General features: G+C 35.9%; 2 protein-coding genes across 3 annotated transcripts in view; both read right to left on the reverse strand.

The window, feature by feature from the left end:
- Tmlh (Trimethyllysine hydroxylase) overlaps nt 1–9835 on the reverse strand; it is a 74071-nt gene extending 64236 nt beyond the window's left edge. The window contains exon 1 of one of the 2 annotated variants that reach the window (XM_081751667.1): nt 9694–9835. Coding sequence is in view for 1 of the 2 variants with exons in the window: in XM_081751666.1 (XP_081607792.1) it covers nt 9442–9444 (3 nt within the window). In the remaining variant the exon portion in view is untranslated. Of the gene's footprint in view, nt 1–9441; nt 9533–9693 lie in introns of those variants that run through there. The other variant, XM_081751666.1, reaches the window with a different exon arrangement.
- A 2031-nt stretch (nt 9836–11866) lies between these two features.
- On the reverse strand, nt 11867–13000 carry LOC145681945 (uncharacterized). The gene has a single exon (XM_081753545.1). The coding sequence runs from the start codon at nt 12998–13000 to the stop codon at nt 11867–11869; it is 1134 nt and encodes a 377-aa protein (XP_081609671.1).
- Nucleotides 13001–18747: the final 5747 nt, after the last annotated feature.

Raw genomic sequence — 18747 nt, forward strand, 5'->3', positions numbered from 1 at the left:
CATTTCCTGATAAATGCAGGGTTAGTATTTATATTTCTGTAAACATACAGTATATAAAGAAATAATACATTACATACACAGCAATATTGAGATTAATATATGGTGTTCTTTGAAAAACACGATCCGAACCATACAGATTCATCTTAGAATGGAGAACTGTTTCGTTAGTCACCTACTTTACAATTTTACCTGAATAAACCCCTGGATCAGGTCTACCAACTGCTGTCAGTGCCGCGAAAAGTTACGTGTAAGTTGAGTTGCATCTGTCTAGGCGTTCTCACAACTGTAAATTATCTGGACCCCAAGTAATGGAATTAGAGCCTTTATAGAGGGGGGGGGAATACTTTTGTGGCTGAGTGTACACGAGAAGCGTGAAAAGTAATTCGCGTAGAAATTCAAATGATTTTCACATAGCCAGACGTGCATGCGACATTGAAAACACAGCCTCATTATAAATAATTCATCGGGTTTTAAAGTGAAATATGTCGAAAACTAGTAAGGCATTATGTTTGTGCTAATGATGAAACGAAAAAACAGATTTGAAAGTGTAATTTGTTAAACTATCTCGTCTCTCTCTTCCAAATCTTCTCTTCTGTATCCATTCCTATTAGTAATTGGTGAAGTATTTCTATGTTTTCTTTCCTACTCTATTCCATTTTGGATGATCCTTATCAAGATTCTTCATCTACGTCGCTTCTCTTATGGCGGTATTTCCCTGCAAAACATTCTTTTCTGTCCTTAATTTTACACCATCTTTCTCTATAAATATACATACAGTTTATCTTATGCTCTTCTTCCACTTCAGTTTCTAACTTTATTCTTTTTTCTGCTTCAATTCTCTTAAATTTCTTCAATTGTTTCTTAGTCCCTTTCCATATTCCCAGTAATAATTTACAGATCTACAAAAAATCACAAGAATCTGCCCTCTTTCTTTTTTCACTGTATATTCCCACATGTTCATTACGATTTCTACGAGTACCAGACTCAATCTCGACCCTATGCTTAGTGCTTCTTTTATTATCATCACCTTTTCGTCTATGGTATACACATTAATTTCCCAAATCAACTTAATGGCTTTTATCACTTTCTCATACTCTTATCTTTCATTTCTTTTTCTGTTGCCTGAGAACATCGCCTTCACATCTACAGTGAACAAAATCATGTTTTCATTCCTGTCTCTTATCTGCTTTACCCTATTGTGATTTTCACTCTTCTACTTTTTGTTCTTATTTCTTCTGCAATACTCTTTATCTCTTCTATCAGTTCAAAAATATTATTCCTACAGTCATCAGTGGTTTAATTTCCTTTTTATGTATTTTTAGAAATCCTCTCATATTTGGTATTCCGTCTCTCATATTTATCAATTTTTTGAATTCTTGCTTCTTTCTATTCTTCTTCTTCGCAGAGGATTCCAGTTTTGTTTATTATTACGAGAGTATTTTCAAAAGTTTCGACCCCACACTTGAAATGATATTGTGGTACTGGTAATAAATGTTTCATGCCATACACTGCCATCCATGGAAGAAATAATATTTAGTTTCAACTGTCTAGTTGCATCAGTTCGTTGGAGCTCGGAGACAGTCATTTGAAAGACTTGTTGTGCGTTCAGTTTGCAGACAGCATTACAATCCTCCAATTCACACGGCTGTTGTTGCCAAGGTTGCAATGAAAAATCGGTTTTATGGAGATTTAGCCCCATCCACAGGCCAGATTTAGTACGTGAAACCATCAGGTAGTCCACTGTAAATCCTTTTCAAAGGAGATGAAATCTTTTGACATTTACGTCCCACAGTTATGCCGGCTAGGCTAAAGGAGACGGTGATCATGAGAAATGAATAAAGTGGTAGGAAACGGGAGAACCCCGAGAAAACCCATTCACACGGTATTTGTCCACCACGAAGTCCACTTGGCGCTAGGTGGGACCGAACCAGGGAAACCACGCACCAAAGGTGAATAATTTACCACTAAGACACCGCGGCCTCTACTTTTCAAAAGAGTAGGGATTACTAGAGAAAAAATACTTTTACATAGTTATATCTGGTTTTGTCCGTTAACTTAATCTCTACGAAAATCTCGATCTTGCCATTACTCCCCTGCATTATTACATCTTCGAAAACAGACCTTATAATAAATGTTGAATGTACCTCTGTTTCGTATTTTGTAACTAGAAATTTGTGCAGGCATAGTCCAGGTCAATTTAGGCAAGCAAAGCAAAAAATATTACCGTGATGGTCTCAGATGTTATTGAATTTGACATATGTTAAAATTCAGGACAAACTAAGAAACCCGTATTTTTTGCTTTGTCCAAAACAAAATTCCCGGCCTGAGATACAAGCGGCCAATACAGCGCCGTAACTAAAATTTTTCCGGAGGTGTAAGCATTAATATGCGTATTTGGGCTCCTTAGAAAAAGTTGTTTTTCTCATTCTTGGGTCCCCTGTTTCAATCTTTCTCTTACTCTTTAAGGGCCCCAGAGACCTGTAGGCCCTCCCGCACGGCAAGGTCTGCAGGGCCGTTAGTTACGACGGTGGGCCCGTTCCATACATGACAAACTAATTAAGGGGACGATATTGACAAATCTCAAAGTCTTACGAATAAATATTATCTTTAGGGCCCCTAATAGTAGACATTTTTTACTGAAATGGGCGCACGTTTCATTTTTGTTTTATTTACCTTTTGTGTGGTTTTGTTTATGTAATGTAGTCAACCTGTTTGATGCTTCATTTATAATTTCATGTTCGTATCGTATATAGAGTAAGAAAATTTTGTCCTAAAGTGGCTCCCCTCAACGGCCAGGCGCTTCCCTGGGGGAAGGGGGCAGGACGGCCCTGGGCCAATATGGTGCCATTTCTTATGTGCAAATTTATGCAAAATATGAAAATGCCTTATCTCTGGAATGATTCAAAATATTTTATTGCTTTTGGCTTTATTTAAAAGATAATAATTTATCAATTTAATAAATTATATCCTCGGTTTGGAAATGCGAGTTCAAGTTCTCGTGTCTGGCTTTTTCTCTTTTCAAAAAATCAATTCTCTTTCTTTCTTCGCTAAAATGCCAACCGCAAAAATTTGATTTTTTTTCACTGTTGATCAGTGCCATGCATTACTATTTGCCCTAAATAGAAGAACTTCCACTTTTGACCTTAACGAGTTTTATAAACAATTGAAAATTCTGCCATACATTGAACCAGTTTCTATGAATACATTCTTACATATTGGTCTCATTAAACCAAAATCTAGTTTTATTTGACATGCCTTTTAATTCTGATTACATTAGAAAAAGCTAATTAGATTAATTAAGATATGTTTAAATGAATCCCAAAGTAAAATCCGGGTAGAAAAATTTTTGTCCACGAGCTTTCACGTCGAGAATGGCACAAGAATATGCGTTGTCGCCATTATTATTCAACTTTGTCCTGGAATACGCTATAATAATAATAATAAAGATAGCAACCACGGCCTAGAGTTGAATGGTATTCACTAGGTTTAGCGTATGCTGATGATGTAAATTTAATACGGGATGATAGGACAATAGAAAGAAATGCAGAAGTCTTATTAAACGTTTGCAGGGATATGGGTTTAGAAGTAAGCGCACAGAAATACATGGAAGTTCGTCGGGAAAGTAATACGGCAAATTATGGATGCGTTAAAATATCGAATAATACTTTTGATACTTTTAAATATCTAGAATCAATATTAACAGACGAAAACCATATTCAGGAAGAAATTAAACGTCGACTAAAAGCAGGGAATTCGTGTTATTATTCAGTTCAAATTCTCTCGTCGTCGCGAATTGTGTCGAGGAATTTGAAGCTTAAAATATATAAAACGATAATCATGCCTGTTGTTCTGTATGGTTGCGAAACATGGTCACTTACTCCAAGGGAAGAACACAGACTGAAAGTATTTGAGAACAAGATACTGAGACGAATATTCGGATCCGAGAGGAATGGGAATAGGGAATGGCAGAAACTTCATAATGAGGAATTACATAAGTTATACGGTTTACCAAACATTGTTAGAGTCACCAAGTCTAGGAGGCTCAGGTGGGCAGATCATGTAGCCAGGACGGAAGAAAGTAGGAACGCTTTTAAAGTCTTAACTGAAAGACCAATCGGAAAACGATCATTAAGAAGACCTAGGCGTAGATGAGAGGACAATATTAAGATGGATCTAGCAGAAATAGGAATACAAAGTAGAAATTGGATCCAGTTGGTTAAGGATAGAAGTCAGTGGAGAGCTTTTGTGAACGCGGTATTGAACCTCCGGGTTCCATAGGCCATAGAGTGAGTTAGTTAGTTAGTTTATCTGATAACTGCTATACGGCATTAGTAGCTCTACTTTCTACCGAGTTATTTGGCCTATTTGTAATTACAGTCAAAAGCTAGATTTTAATATCCAGGGCATTTTATTACAAGTTCCTCAAGGTCTGCCCACGTTTAATACAACGCAACTCCGCAACGTCCTTATATTTTTTTTATACCTGATAGATAAGTCATATAAGATAGTAGCTCCATTTTCTGCTTAGGAAGTAACTAACACCTGAATTTCAATATTCGGTGAATTTTATTACAAGTCCCTCAAGGGAGCTTATGTTTGCTATCGGTGAGCTTATGTCCGCCACCCACATTACGCATAGATATCTCTTAACTAACACACAGATTCTTAGGTTTTAATTTTTATTTATTTATATTTTTGTGAGAAGACAGCTTTAGAAGTAAAATTAGAAGTAGAAATTTAAGGAGACATTACAGGTATTCAACATTCGTGAAATTACAGAACTTATAATAACACGGGCTAAACGTTTCCCGAAAGTCTGCTAAACGTTCGGTAAAGGAAGTAACAGGATCTGATATCAGTGACTATAAGTGTTGGTTAAAACCATTTTATAGTAAAAACAGCTACCTCAGCGGAAGCTAAAAGCAAACCAAAAGGAAAAAGGAACTTTTTCTGACCCCTTTATATCGGTTTGAATGTAACACAACGAAATAATAGTACTTCAGAGGGTATTGCAATATCAATGGTCTCATAGGCTCCAATAATACTTGCAGGAGTTCCGGCCTATCCTAAGGGACATACTAATCAAACAGGGTGTTTACTAAAATTCCAAAATGAAATTTCGTGACCTTTTCTTTACCAAATTATAAAATTTTCTAACATTTTGAAGAGTGAATTTGGGTGCGAATTAGGCCGAATTTTCATCCATGAGATAGAACAGTACTTTGCTTATGATTTGGTAGCGTCTAAACCCGACAATAGACATTTTTGGTGAGGAATTTTGACGTTTTATAGAACAAAATTTTCCAATCTGTACTTACATTTGTACAGTTAAAAAAAAATCGTGACCTAAAAGCTAAATTTCGTGACCGATAGACACCCTGTCAAAGCATTAAAAATTAGCAATTTTTGAGAAATTTTGGTAGTGTATACCTCCAGAGCAATAACTTTTATATATAGAGAGAAGGAAATGTAGAAAAAATATTTTCTTTTTGTTTTAAAATGTACTTTCAATCGGAGGGGGCTTGTAAGAGAAGTAACACGGATAAAAATTAAAAGACTTTTTGTTGCTTCAAACTAAAAGAAGAAAACTTTCCTACTATATTAATTGTCGTATACAACAATCAGGCTCGGACTTCAGCGGATTGGACCGATTGCTCCCAGTCGGGTCCCGCGCTAGAGTGTAATCTACTATCCAGTGCCGTCTTAGCAGCATAATACGTACCACTTATTCACAGTGAATCAATATGAATAAGTGCTGGCAACCCTTAGCTATTTCGTCAGGTATGTGCTAATCTTCACGGTAATAAGATTTGATAAATCCGCAATGAAAATATTGTGTCAAACAACATCAAATCGGGTTGTAACCAGGGGTAAAAATGGATCTGAAAAGGTTGGGGAACGCATGACGTCATGCCGTCTCCTGTGCCTATCTTCGCCCACTATATTTTTTAGGAAGTGGAGGGATGCCATAGATATTTTTGTGTTTTCGTGTTTTCCCTCACTTTTAACTCTGGTTGTAACAAACGACACGCCATCGTTTCAGGTTAGCTTTCGAAAAAAGACTTTAATGAAAGAAGGTGTGCGTGTGTCTTATTTTGTTTCGATGTTGAATTGCTATCTTTCTTTTCTTAAATAGCCCACTGACTTATATAAGGAAGTATTTTTCTTTTAAATAGACGAGATTTTAATCATTCAATTTTACTAATTTCTTCTTCTGGCCTATTTAAGAGTTCCTTGCTTTAAAAATATTCAATGTAATATTGTTTTAGCTTTTATTTATACCGGTATATATTAAAATTATATAATACAGTAGTTACATTTTGAATAGAATACATTTAAAGATCTCAAGAAGAAGTAGTCAGTAAAATTAACAGGCTAAAACTCTTTTATTTCAAAAAAATTAAAACAATGTTTCCTCATATAAATTAATGGGCTGAATAACCATTATGGTGCAAGTTATCAACATTCTTAAGAGCTACTCTTGTTTATTGGGACTTAAAGAAGATACAATTAAATAATATATAATTATTTCGCTCGACTTTTCTATGAACGCCTAGCTTCATTAGTTGCTAAAATTTACTACTTCGCAAGGTCAAGTAGTTTCCTTACTCTATGATCTCACAAAAAAAAAAAAAAAAAAAAAAGAAAAGAAAAGAAAAGAAAAAGAAAGAAAGAAAAAAAAATAGCTTGGGTCATGGAAGTTGTTACTAAAACAACAAAAACATATACCTGCCTCAAACAAATACCATCCTCTCATAATAACCATGAAAAAGTCGGTTTTCTATCGAAAGGTGTTTGAAGTCCTCTGGACAATAAAATGACAGACATCAAGAATGTGCTTTTTCTTTTTGTAGAAGTTGTTTCATTCGTCCCTTACAATTCTGCACATGGAATGAGTTTCCTATTTTTTTGACTCTAAAGCAAATTAGTGCTCGTGAGTGTGAAGTGAGCGCGGGCTCGCACTCAATTTAACTCGCGCTCGCTGGGGCTCACGTTCACTTCTCTCAACTGAGCTTGCATTTACTCGGGCTCGCGCTCACTTGAGCTCGCGATCATTTCTCCCAACTGAGCTAGCGCTCATTTCTCTTAATTGGGCTCGCGATCACTTCCCTCAACTGGGCTCGCGCTCACTTCTCTGAACTGGGCTCGCGCTCACTTAGTTCATTGGGGCTTGGGCTCGCACTCATTTATTGAGCCCGAGCCCGGTTGAGCGCGAGTGCCTAGCTCACGAGCGTCGGGCTCGCGAGTTTGGACACCTATGAAATTTACTATAGACTATGCCTGCAGATTTACACTAATCCGTCAATAAATGTAAATTTTACAGTTAAATGAAATGAAATCTTTCAGTTTAATGTCCCATTATTATGTTGTTAGGCTAAGGGAGAATAATTATAGCAAGCGAATGACTAACTAAGAACTGGTGGAATGAGAATGTGGGAACAGATGGGAGCAATACGAGAAAACCCACGGACACGATGTTGTCCATCACAAATTTACACGCCCAGGAGACCCAACGCATGTAAGCATTCAACCACTGAGCTACTGTGTCACCACTAGAGCGCACATAAAACAGGGCTGTCTAAGATATTAATTTCCAGCAATGGAGTCTTTCTGCACAGTGTATGGAGCCTGTATTTTATGTTTACAAGAATAAGGTTACTATCGTGAGATCATTACAAGCGCCATTGGAACTCTTACAGATACAACTCTTGCTTGTAGCGGTCATCTAGCAAAGATTGGTGCGTTTTTGAATGAATATTAGTTTTTGATTCCGTGTGGGGCCAGCAATTCGCCTTACCCTGACCTAAAATACATACAATGCTTGTTTGTAGCAAGCACCAAGCAAAGTTTAGTGTAATTTTTTGGGAAGTTAACTACCGTAGACGGCGAGCCCGAAATAGTAATAATAAAATAAATAAACAGAATCAGACGAAATGTCAGCAAAAGACGTAATACGCGTCATCACTGTGAGGTAAATAATTATTGAGAAAAACGAAGTAAAATTGTGTAGTATATGAATTCGCGTATTAATTATATATTAGGCAAACAGATATTAGAGCTAATGTATTAATGTTTCAAACTCATTCTCTTAGTAACCAACCTAGGACGTCTATCCAGCAATAATGGAGGGAAAAAAAGAAATGTACATAGCACAAGTTGGATTATGTTTTCAAGTTAATTCGTGTCTTATGTAGTGCAGCATTTGGCTGATATTTAGTATCTCCCCCAATCTTGCACATGTAAGATTTACAGTGTGTTACTTACTTTACAAAATATAGATGAGTTAGGGACAGCTAGCGAAGGTTGTTAGAAGCCCCCAGGGCCCTTGTACTTCTACCTTTTATCACAATTTAGACAAAAACAAGGTACTCGGATCTGGAATCATGAAACGAGTTGGGGGAGATACTAAATGCCATCCCAGTTTTTATGCCATAAGTTCATACGCTTTATTTATACTCAACCCTCCTAAAGTGAATCTGCACGTATTAATGGAACTATTCCCTTTCTAAGGCAGTAAATGCAGATATTTGAGACAATATCTTATTATTATTTTTTAATCGTTTACGAATTCTTAGTAGCAGTTTCGAAGCTATATCCTCCATCCCAGTCAGAATACAAGGATTTATTGTTTTCGTTATGTCAATAGTAGTGCATAGTTCGCAACACTTAACAATATAAAAGTACGGTACTAATATTGGACAATAATACAATATACATATACATTTCTGCAGGCAACAGAAATAAATACAAAAGCAATATAGCTGCATTTTAGGTTTACAAATGTAGGGTTACAAGTACTTTACTACGGAAGCGAATTCATATGAAGCATGATTGTATTAAATAATATTTTCCATCGGCGGTATATTTCTTCACAGTGTACAGAAGCTGTATTTTGTTTACAAGTGGATTATTGCTAATAAAAACCAAATAAAGTGCTTCAGAAACTCGTATCATTGTCAAAACGCACTTGTTTTCACTACCCTCGCTTTAGCGTATACACAAAGTCACTGACGCGCTGGCTCCCTTATGACGCACCCCTATTAGCTTCGCACTATTCTGACTCGGTTACATAGCATTTGTGCTTTTTAGTGGCCACCTAGCACAGGTTGATTTGCTTTTAGCACTGTTGCTTTTATTTCAGACACCATATTTAAACCTAAAACGAATCGTAATTTTTCAAAAATTACTTCTGGTACTCTCGCTGAATTTTATCTATGGTAAACGGGGCACGTCACCCAGCGCAAATCTGTTGTAGAACAATATAAAGGAAATTAGTGAGTGTTGTGCCAAAAGGAAACCTGCACGGATAGTTTTTATAAAACATGTACACACATATGCGCATGTGCGTATAATTTATACGGATATGATCAATCTCTACATATTTGGGCATGCCAGTTTCAGGGAATTGTTTGAAGAAAAGCACAGCTTCTGTGTTTTTACCATAAATAATCTCCTTTTATGACACGTCAGTCTGCACAAAAATGATACTACACATAGTCGTCCGGGCAGTCCCAGAAAAATAAAGGGTGCAGAAATTGTTAGAGAATCAATTCCAGAAAAAAAAAATACAGTAGAATTTGGCGGATTATTATAAGCCTGTGCGTAGAAAATGTTCACGGAATTACATAATTAGTCCATCCACCTGTCTTCGTAGTGCATAATTTCTTAAAAATATAACAAAATAAAAGTTACCTTTAACCTGTTTCAAAGTTCGATATACACACACAGTGGTACCAGGAACCAAAATTAAAAATTATCAGAATTTACAAATAATTTAGAACGAGCTCCATAAATTTGTATTCATGGGTATTTCGGTGCAAAGAGAACGCAAAGGAAATAAGAAATTGACTAGACTTTAAATACTAAAATACACTCGGAAGAAAGCATGTCATTCATCACATAGTCATGTCAATCACACACAATAATTTGGAGTATTGTTTTAGATGGTCGAGAAATGTACGTATCAAATCGTAGTTTATGATAATAATAGTAATGGGCCTTATGCAGAGACGTTCTGGTGTGATTAGTATCATACTAAAGGGTTCGACTAACATATTTCCCGCAGTATTCAGGCTTTTAGTATGACGCTCATCATTCTTCAAAACGACTTTGCATAAGGTGGAAGAAATTTTATTGCAAGAAACATCTGAGAACATCAGATGTATTACAATCGTCAGAAATAAATAGAAGTTGCAAATTTTAGGGTTACTTATATAATATACCATAATATGAACAAAGATCACTGCACAACAGACGCAAATGTTTTAACTATCAATTTTGAGTTAAAAGAATTCTTCAACACTATATATACAATTATTAATAAGTAATTTCTGTACTTGCATTTTAAAAGCCAGAAATGGAAGTTCTCTTAAAAATATAGGAAGAAAATTATAAAATTTAGCTGACATATGTAAACGGTCTTTTGTGTCTTACTATATTCACATCTAAATAATACTAAACGGTTCATGTTTCTAGTTTCATAAGTATGAGAGTACCCTAATTCATTGTAAATATGATTGTTTTCCTTGATGTAAAGCAAACATTGGTATATGACAATTGCAGGTACTGTCATAATTCCTAATTTAACGAAGCTTGGCCTACAATGTGCACGACTAGGGAGACCGAGCATCAATCTTACACATATCGTTAGTATTTTCAATAGGCTTTTGATGGAGGACTGATTACCCCAAAGTATCGTGCCATAACTTAAATGACTGAATTTGCGCATAATAAACAGTTTTAAGTACTTTTAAACTTACGCACAATTTTAATCTATACATTAGATAGGGGAGAGGTGCCGAATATCGCACCCATTTTATTTTTCATACGTAGCGAAGCAGAAATAGTTCAAAATGAAAACAGAACAAGGACAAGGCAAAGGATGGAGTGTTTGCCAACTCGTGTGATGCCTAGAATGGATTTCAATACATTACATACTTGTACATAACGTTTTAAACAAAAGTCTACGATTTTCCGAGTTGAAAACAAGTGTGCATAATATCGTACCCCGGTGTGATATTAAGAACACATTCTGTAAGGGCATAATGTGCAAGACTTTGTTGCCGAAAACAAGAACAAGCAGTTATAATGAGGCATGTAATTAAACAGAGGCCTCTTACATGTTAATATGCTACAACTATTAAGGCCTCTTCCATGCTAAAATAGAAAAAAAAAAACATGTTTGGTCTACATTCTAAAGCATACAACACATTATTGTACAAATTATCCAGAAATGGAACATGGACATTGCAAAATAGCCTACATGTGTGCTACAAATTGCAAATGAAACATCGAAATTGCATAGGCCTACAAAGCTAGAAATATTCAATGAAATATGGAATGGATGCTTTGAGAAAACATTAGAAAAGATGTAGTTAAAGAAGAGGCGAAATAAAAACAACAATGCCGCCAATGCGGTTCAGTGTTCACGCCAAATTCAATGTGAAAGTGATTATTCTAATGTTCCAAACACAAATCACACACAAACTTCTTGTAGTCGTCAGTAATCGTGCATAGCTAATGCCACCAAGAGCTACACTGAATACAACGGATCCATTTTTCGTCTCCTTTGTCACGTGAAAATGTTCCGTTACAATAAGGACATTCACAGTCTTCATCAGTTGACACTAAATGAAAAGACATATCCAAATCTACATCACTGGTTATGAAAGGGCTTCTCTCCCGTGTTCTTTTCTTCCCCTTCTTTAACGTTTGTTTATTCTCTGTACGAACGTGTGTCCTTTCCAATTCGCTTTGCTGCTTTCTTTTCATTTTGTTTGACTGTTCCTTTTTGAGATGCGCGTTGCAAATCTTCAGTGAGTTTATTTTTATATGGTGAGCTTGTTAGAAGAGTAGCAGAACCACCTCATCTTCCTCTAGACATGCCAGGATGAGGCACATGATGAGGCACTGGAGTTACACCCAATGGTAAGACGAGCGACGATGCACTGGAGGTGCATCCATTTGAAGAATGCGAAGACTGGTTGAACGTATCGGTGTTTCCTAAATAACTGCCTTCAAAAGTCGTTGAAGAGTGAGCAGCAGGTGACTCATGCAGGCCTAATGCTATAGATGTCTTGGGGTCTTCTGTTGGTGACGTAGGCCTAAGTGTTCTCACGTGTGTGGAAGCCACAGTCCCTCCGTTTGCTGCTTCCTTGCTGATTTCTTCATTTGTTTCAGCAATGTATTCATGCTCAGGAAATATATTGCGATCGCAGGGATACAGACCAGTCACTCGATATCCATTGGCAGCTACTTCAATTGTGACAGCCTTTTTGTAAGCATCTCCAAACAATGCTGCAACTTCGTAGTGGGTAACTGCTCTGTGTTTGTTATGTTTGAGCCATGTCTCTATTGCTTGTACATAATATGTCTTCAGTGGTTGCATAAAAGCTCTGTCGAGAGGTTGCAATTTCTGTGTCGTGTGTGGTGGCAAAGAACAAATGTGAACACCATTCTCGCGTGCCAATTGAAGCAACCTAACATTGCGCGTATGTGAGTAATGGCCATCCAGAATAAGAATAACTGGATTATCTTTGGAGGGTCTGACGTTCGTTAAGAACTGCTTCTGGAACCATTTAAGGAAACTATCAATTTGTATCCAGCCTGAGCTGTGGCAATGAGCGATGGTGCCATAAGGGGCACCATCCAGAAGTTCCTGCTTCATATTCTTTCTGGGATATACAATAAGGGGTGGTACAAAATGCCCTGACACACTCATGCATGAAACCACTGTGGCTAGGGAACCACGTTCCGCGGACGAAACTGAACCAACTTGCCTTTTCCCTTTAAGAGCAATCACCTTTGTTGTTTTGTGCTGGACGATGGTAAGGCCTGTTTCGTCAACGTTGTAAATTTTTGTTGGGTCACGATGCACAATGTCAACCAGTGGTTCGTATATATCAAAAAATGCATTAACCTTTTCTTTAGTGAACCCCTTAAGTCTAGCAAGACTTGTCGGTTGATGTTTTCCTAGAGTGAGCTTTGGATTGCGAGTCATAAAGCCACGAAACCATTTAACACCAGCTGACTAATCGTTCTTCGGAAATGGATGCGGAATTTATTTCAGCGAGTTGAAAAGCTAAAAGTTTGATATCGTTGGCCGTTAAACCGAAAAGCACAGATTCCATATCTACACAATACTTCACCAATTCACTTTCCAGATTGTACTCAAGAGTTGGTTTTCGCCCTAACCTAATGGAAACTAGCTTATCTATATCCTGTTCGGCACAACCCACACGGAACATGCCCTATACAGCCTTATGCGACATCATTTCAAGGTGAAAAGTGCTATTCGTAATATCGCACCCGTGCGGTATTTGGAACATATGCAGGGTGCGATATTCGGCACAAGTGGGCATGCTAACATGGCGCCTACTTCTACCAACACATTTGGTATCCACTTCGCAATATACACTTCACACTATAACTAGGTAGTTACACATACCATTTATGTACTAATTATATGATTATATTATACCTTTGACTACAGAATATATCGTTGACGACAATCTTGCAAAATATTTTGGCCTTCACCAAAATTGCAACCGCTCGTGCTTTTCTTCCACCTGCACACAGCGCGGCGAAACTCCGTCTACTGGAGTAGATACCTCAGCCGATTATAGTACACGTGTTAACACCAGAGTGCAGCACTCCCCGGCCGAAATTCAACGGGGTACGGAATTAGGAAGGGGTGTGATAATCGGCACTTCTCCCCTAAACTTCTTTACTAGCTCTAGATTCCATCTTAAGGATATGGTCGTCCCAGTTCAAATGATTATCAATTAAAAACCCCCAAAAAGGAGCGGAATATATTTTAAATTCTGCATTCGAATTTTTGTTATTGTAGGTAAGCACCAAGTCTTTGATCTTATCAGAGTTAATACAAAGCAAGTTGGAAGTACACCAGTCTTTAATAATATATGAGGTGATGTTTAATATAGACTGAACTGAGTCCTTTTGTCGTGAGTTAACACAAATATTGAGATCATCAGCAAATAAATAACTATTAACGAAGGGTGAAGCGACGTTGTATGGAAGGTCATTAATATAAATAATAAAAAGAATCGGATCAAGAATAGATCCCTAAGGTACTCCGTGTCTAACACGCAACAGGTTAGACTCTTTCCCTTCCTAATAACTCTCTGATATCGTCCATCATATCATCTAAGATACCCAAACCAACATATATTGGTTTATTGAAAGTTAATTTTGTGTTATTGCACATAGATTCTATTATGATTGCACATAGATTCTCAGTGCAAATAATTCTATCTTTAAAATTTGGTTTAGCAATTAGTTTTTCTACTTTTGCTGGGTCACATTCTATTTTTATTGGTTTACATCTCTCCTAATATTTTCCATTGTCTTCCCGAAAACTGAATTATTCATGAGCTTATAGAGGTCTTTCTCAAAATAATTTGTTGCTCTAGTTCTCATCTGTGTGTTTAAATCTATGTAATTCTTTAACCAGTTTGATTGCTTGTACTCTATTACCTTATTTATTTTCTTAAGTTTCAATCCAAGTGATAGACATTGTTTTAGATTCCGATAGTGAATCACATATTTTTCTTTATCATATAGGGTTGTTAGTAGCTTTGATTGTTTTGAACCAGGTGGACATATGTTTTCTGGAGCTAATGGATAGTCTTTGTGATAGTCATGTATTTCTTTTGAGTACTCAAGATCTACCTCTAGTATATAACCAGTATCAGAATCATCAAGTGTCTTTGTGAAATCTGTTTCCCCTATCTCGTCTACATTTAACCATATAAATCCCTTATACGGTAGATATTGATTCATAGCCCAGCCGTAGAGGTTACTTATTGGCATCTAGGTACATAATGTAATAATACTCTTCTTTATTCTCATCGTAATCTTCCATATGCTTATTGTTTGCTTTTACATATCTTTTACTAATTGTGAGATTCCGCCTCTTATACCTTTCTCTATCAAGAACATATTGTAATATGTTAGTAACTCTAGTTTTATATCTGTCACCTTTAACATTGCATCCCAAGCTAAACCTTGTGCTGTCATATACTAAGCTCGACCAAGACCATAAGCTTTAAGGCATGTTTCTCTAAAGTTCTCAATCACATCTGCTAATAGGTTGGTTGATTGGAATACCTGTTTGTTGTTAGTGTTGAAGTAAAAGATTTGAATTTCTTTACCTTTCTTATATTGACAGTTTATCAAGAGATTAACCTTTAACGAACCACGTTTTTGTAAGCTGATGTTTAGTCTATTTATTAAAATCTTTGATGTTGAAGTGATATATTGTTCTAGAGGATCATATTCTTTGTAATCTGTTTTGAATCTCCATGTTTCTAATCTTGATTTAATTGCCGTTTCTTTGAGCTTTACATCAATTGGTACTGATTCAGGTTTTACTCTTGGTTCTTCGAATATCTCTTCTTTAAATGGAAACAGTTTTAAACCTCTCTTCCTAGCTAATCTCTTAGGTTTTGGTTTTTCAAAGATGTCTTCTTGAAACGGAAATGTTTGCTTAAAGTTTAATTTATGTTGTTCATCTTCATGTTCTTTAATATGGTCAATAAGTTCTGCTTTTCTTAATCGGGAATAGCCTTTTATCCCCTTTCCTTTACATAAGTTTTTCAGTTCAACTACTGTATGTTTAATTAAATTATTCATTATTATTCTCTCGTTTTTATTATATAAAAGAAATAAATTTAATCATTTTCGTCATCTAATACAACAGCTAATACACATGTGATGTAGGAAATCTATGTTCATTAGTATGTTGTATTAGAACAGGGTTTCATGGGATTACCCCATCAAAGTCACTAATAAAATAACAACTAATTCATTTTTGCTATTCTTTCTATAAATATACCTCATCATGATCATTGCTATCATTTGTAGGCTCAAGCTCTTTGTCACTATCCCAATTCGATTCTGGCGTATATCTTTCTAGTGCTGCATTCTCTTCTTCTTTTAATAACAATTCCTTTTCTTTTAACAATATTTGCTTTTCCAGTAGTGTTGCTATCAGTTTAAGATCTTCATGAATAAGGTGAAGTTTATTATGTATCAAATCACATTGCTTATCTATATTTATTATATACAAAATTTACAAAAATGAATAATTATTTTCTTATTATTATATAAAACGAGGTTATGGAAAGGAGAACTATTTCCCAACTTAAACAATACTGTAGAGAGAACATGGTTTCGAATACATGGTTATTCGAAACTTAGGAAGCAGAAATAATAGCCTTAATCAACGAGCACAAAAATAAGTCTTTAGCAACAACTGCTGCAAATTCACAACAACGAAGTAAACAAGATAAAACAATGACGAATAAAGATGAACTTATAAAAGACATGATTCAAAAATTAAATCTTGAGCATATTGTAAACTACTTTCAAAATCCGCTTTGTAGAAATATAGTTATAGATGCACTTGATAGTCGAAAATTCAAAGAGTGGAAACAAATTTCAGAAATAAAGAACTTATCCGATGACTTTCTACATACCTTCGAAAACAAGATACATTGGTATTTAGTTAAATTAAACCATAAACTATCACTTTCTTTTATTGCTAATGGAGAAATATGTATATACAATTCGGGGAATAACATTAAATCATAGAACTAGTGATGAGATTAATTTTAAGAGTTTTTTATGAATTAGTAACGGGAAAGTGGACAGGAAAGATGATTGAAATGAAAAAGATTGTTCGGAATCCTGACTTGCGCATCTTTTCTCGAAGAGAACTAAAGAGATTTGATTTTTTATTTGATTTTAGTTTAGCGTCCCTTTCAGCAGTGAGGATATATAAGACGTGGACCCACAGATTAACGTGGAATCCGAAACATCTCACTGGGGAGCGAATCCGAGTTCCTACTCCAAAGGCGCGTGCACTAATCGCTTAGCCACGAGGAATCTTCCAAATTATACATAAAGTACACTTACCAAAGAAAATTAACTGTGATATTTATTGTACAAAATTTATGTTCAAAAACTGACATGCTAGAGATTTTACTTTAAATGCACATTACATAGTGACATTTAAAAATCAACGGAATAAATTACAAATTGGATATTAGGCAAGAAAATTATACACAACCACAACAAAGTACTTGGACCACAACAAAGTAAACAAGTGGTCCAAGTATTTGAAGATATCACACGTGAACCTAACAGTTATTTACTCTTTAATATCACAAAACAAACACATGACGCTCTACGAATGAGAACCAATATATTTCCTTGAGAAATTTTGCATGCGTACACTAGTGTTAAAAATAGGAGTACACCAAAGTCCTTAGTTGGCATAAAAATGTTGAAGGTAAAGCATCATTATAATAAGCTTTTTACCTTTTTCCTTTGATGTGGGAGACCCGGGTTCGATTCCCGATGGAAGCTCATGTGGTTCGGATTCCACGTTAACCATAGGTCCCGTCTCATATAGCCTCGCTCCTGAAAGGACGTTAAACTCAAAATCAACTAAACTTTTTAACCTTTTAAAATGCAAGTCCTCAGATCAGAGGGTTATTCTTCAAAACGCATCGGGTGATTTAATTCCAACCATATAACAACTTAGCATAAATACTATAAAAAGGAATAAGGTACTAGCGGGAAATAAGGCCCAGTGCAAATTTCGTATGTTAGAAGCACTGTAGGAGAAATCTGGCAATGTCGCAAGTAGCGATTACTCACACAATGCCTGCTTACGAGAATTCGTCTTCCTGTCCCTGACGGAACGCTGGCAGCATTGAATCATCGAGAAGTCAGTTTCCATGTGTTGATATAATTTACTGAGGCAAGATAAATTCATCTTTTGTGTGTAGAATAAAGCTAACGCGAAATATCTTGTATATTGGTGATGATCATAGTGTTTAGTACCTAGGATAGTAGTTACCTCGTTTTAGTCCGAAATATATTTGTAAATAATGATTTATAAAATGACGAATACATGATCGGTAAATAAGGCCCACCAAAAATCTACTGACCCTCATTACCCTACAAAAATGTATACGTTGTTAAATACTTAGAAACTGGTAACTTGAATGTGTTAGTTTGTTATTCTTTCTTGACCAATGCCAGCCTCTGTAGTAGGGCGGTCTACCATGTTCGGACCTAGTTCTTGACTATGGGGTTCGCAGGTTCGAGTTCTACATTGATGTCTTTCATAACGTAAATCTCTAATTATAATGCATGCGAATAGCTCAAACCACTGTTTTGGGGTATATTCTAAGCACATTTTCGTGCGGTTCTGAGCGTTTGAGATATCGTAATATCATTTATTATGCGCCAAAGAATGGATCGTTGACATGCGAAGCTGTAAACGGTGCGGTGTATGAGTATATGGCGAATGCATTGTCTTGCTCGACGCCGATGATGAGGGATTCATTTGATACAAGTGTTATCAACTGTAAACATTATTGAAAGTTAGTGTGAAATCTGTTTTCTGTTTTCAATTATGATTTGTTTATTATATGTCCAAGCTTATTCTTTAAAATTCAGTTAGTTGGCACGAGTTAACTAACAACTGCATAACACATGGAAGATCACCTATATCCTAATTATTTCATATCACAATGCTATTAAATCCCTTTAATTATTAATATTTAGAGAGCTGCAAAATATTAAGTGTTAATTAAGTTTCAGTGGTCTCTCAGGTAGTAAAATTTTACTTTTCAAATAGTGGATCTTATTTACTTACCGTGCGGGTAATAAGGCCATTTTGTATGTTTCTCTTTCAATACGTTTTTCATACAG

Source organism: Thermobia domestica, chromosome 3 (genome assembly GCF_964235325.1).
Source record: "Thermobia domestica chromosome 3, izTheDome1.hap1.1, whole genome shotgun sequence".
Lineage (NCBI taxonomy): Eukaryota > Metazoa > Arthropoda > Insecta > Zygentoma > Lepismatidae > Thermobia > Thermobia domestica.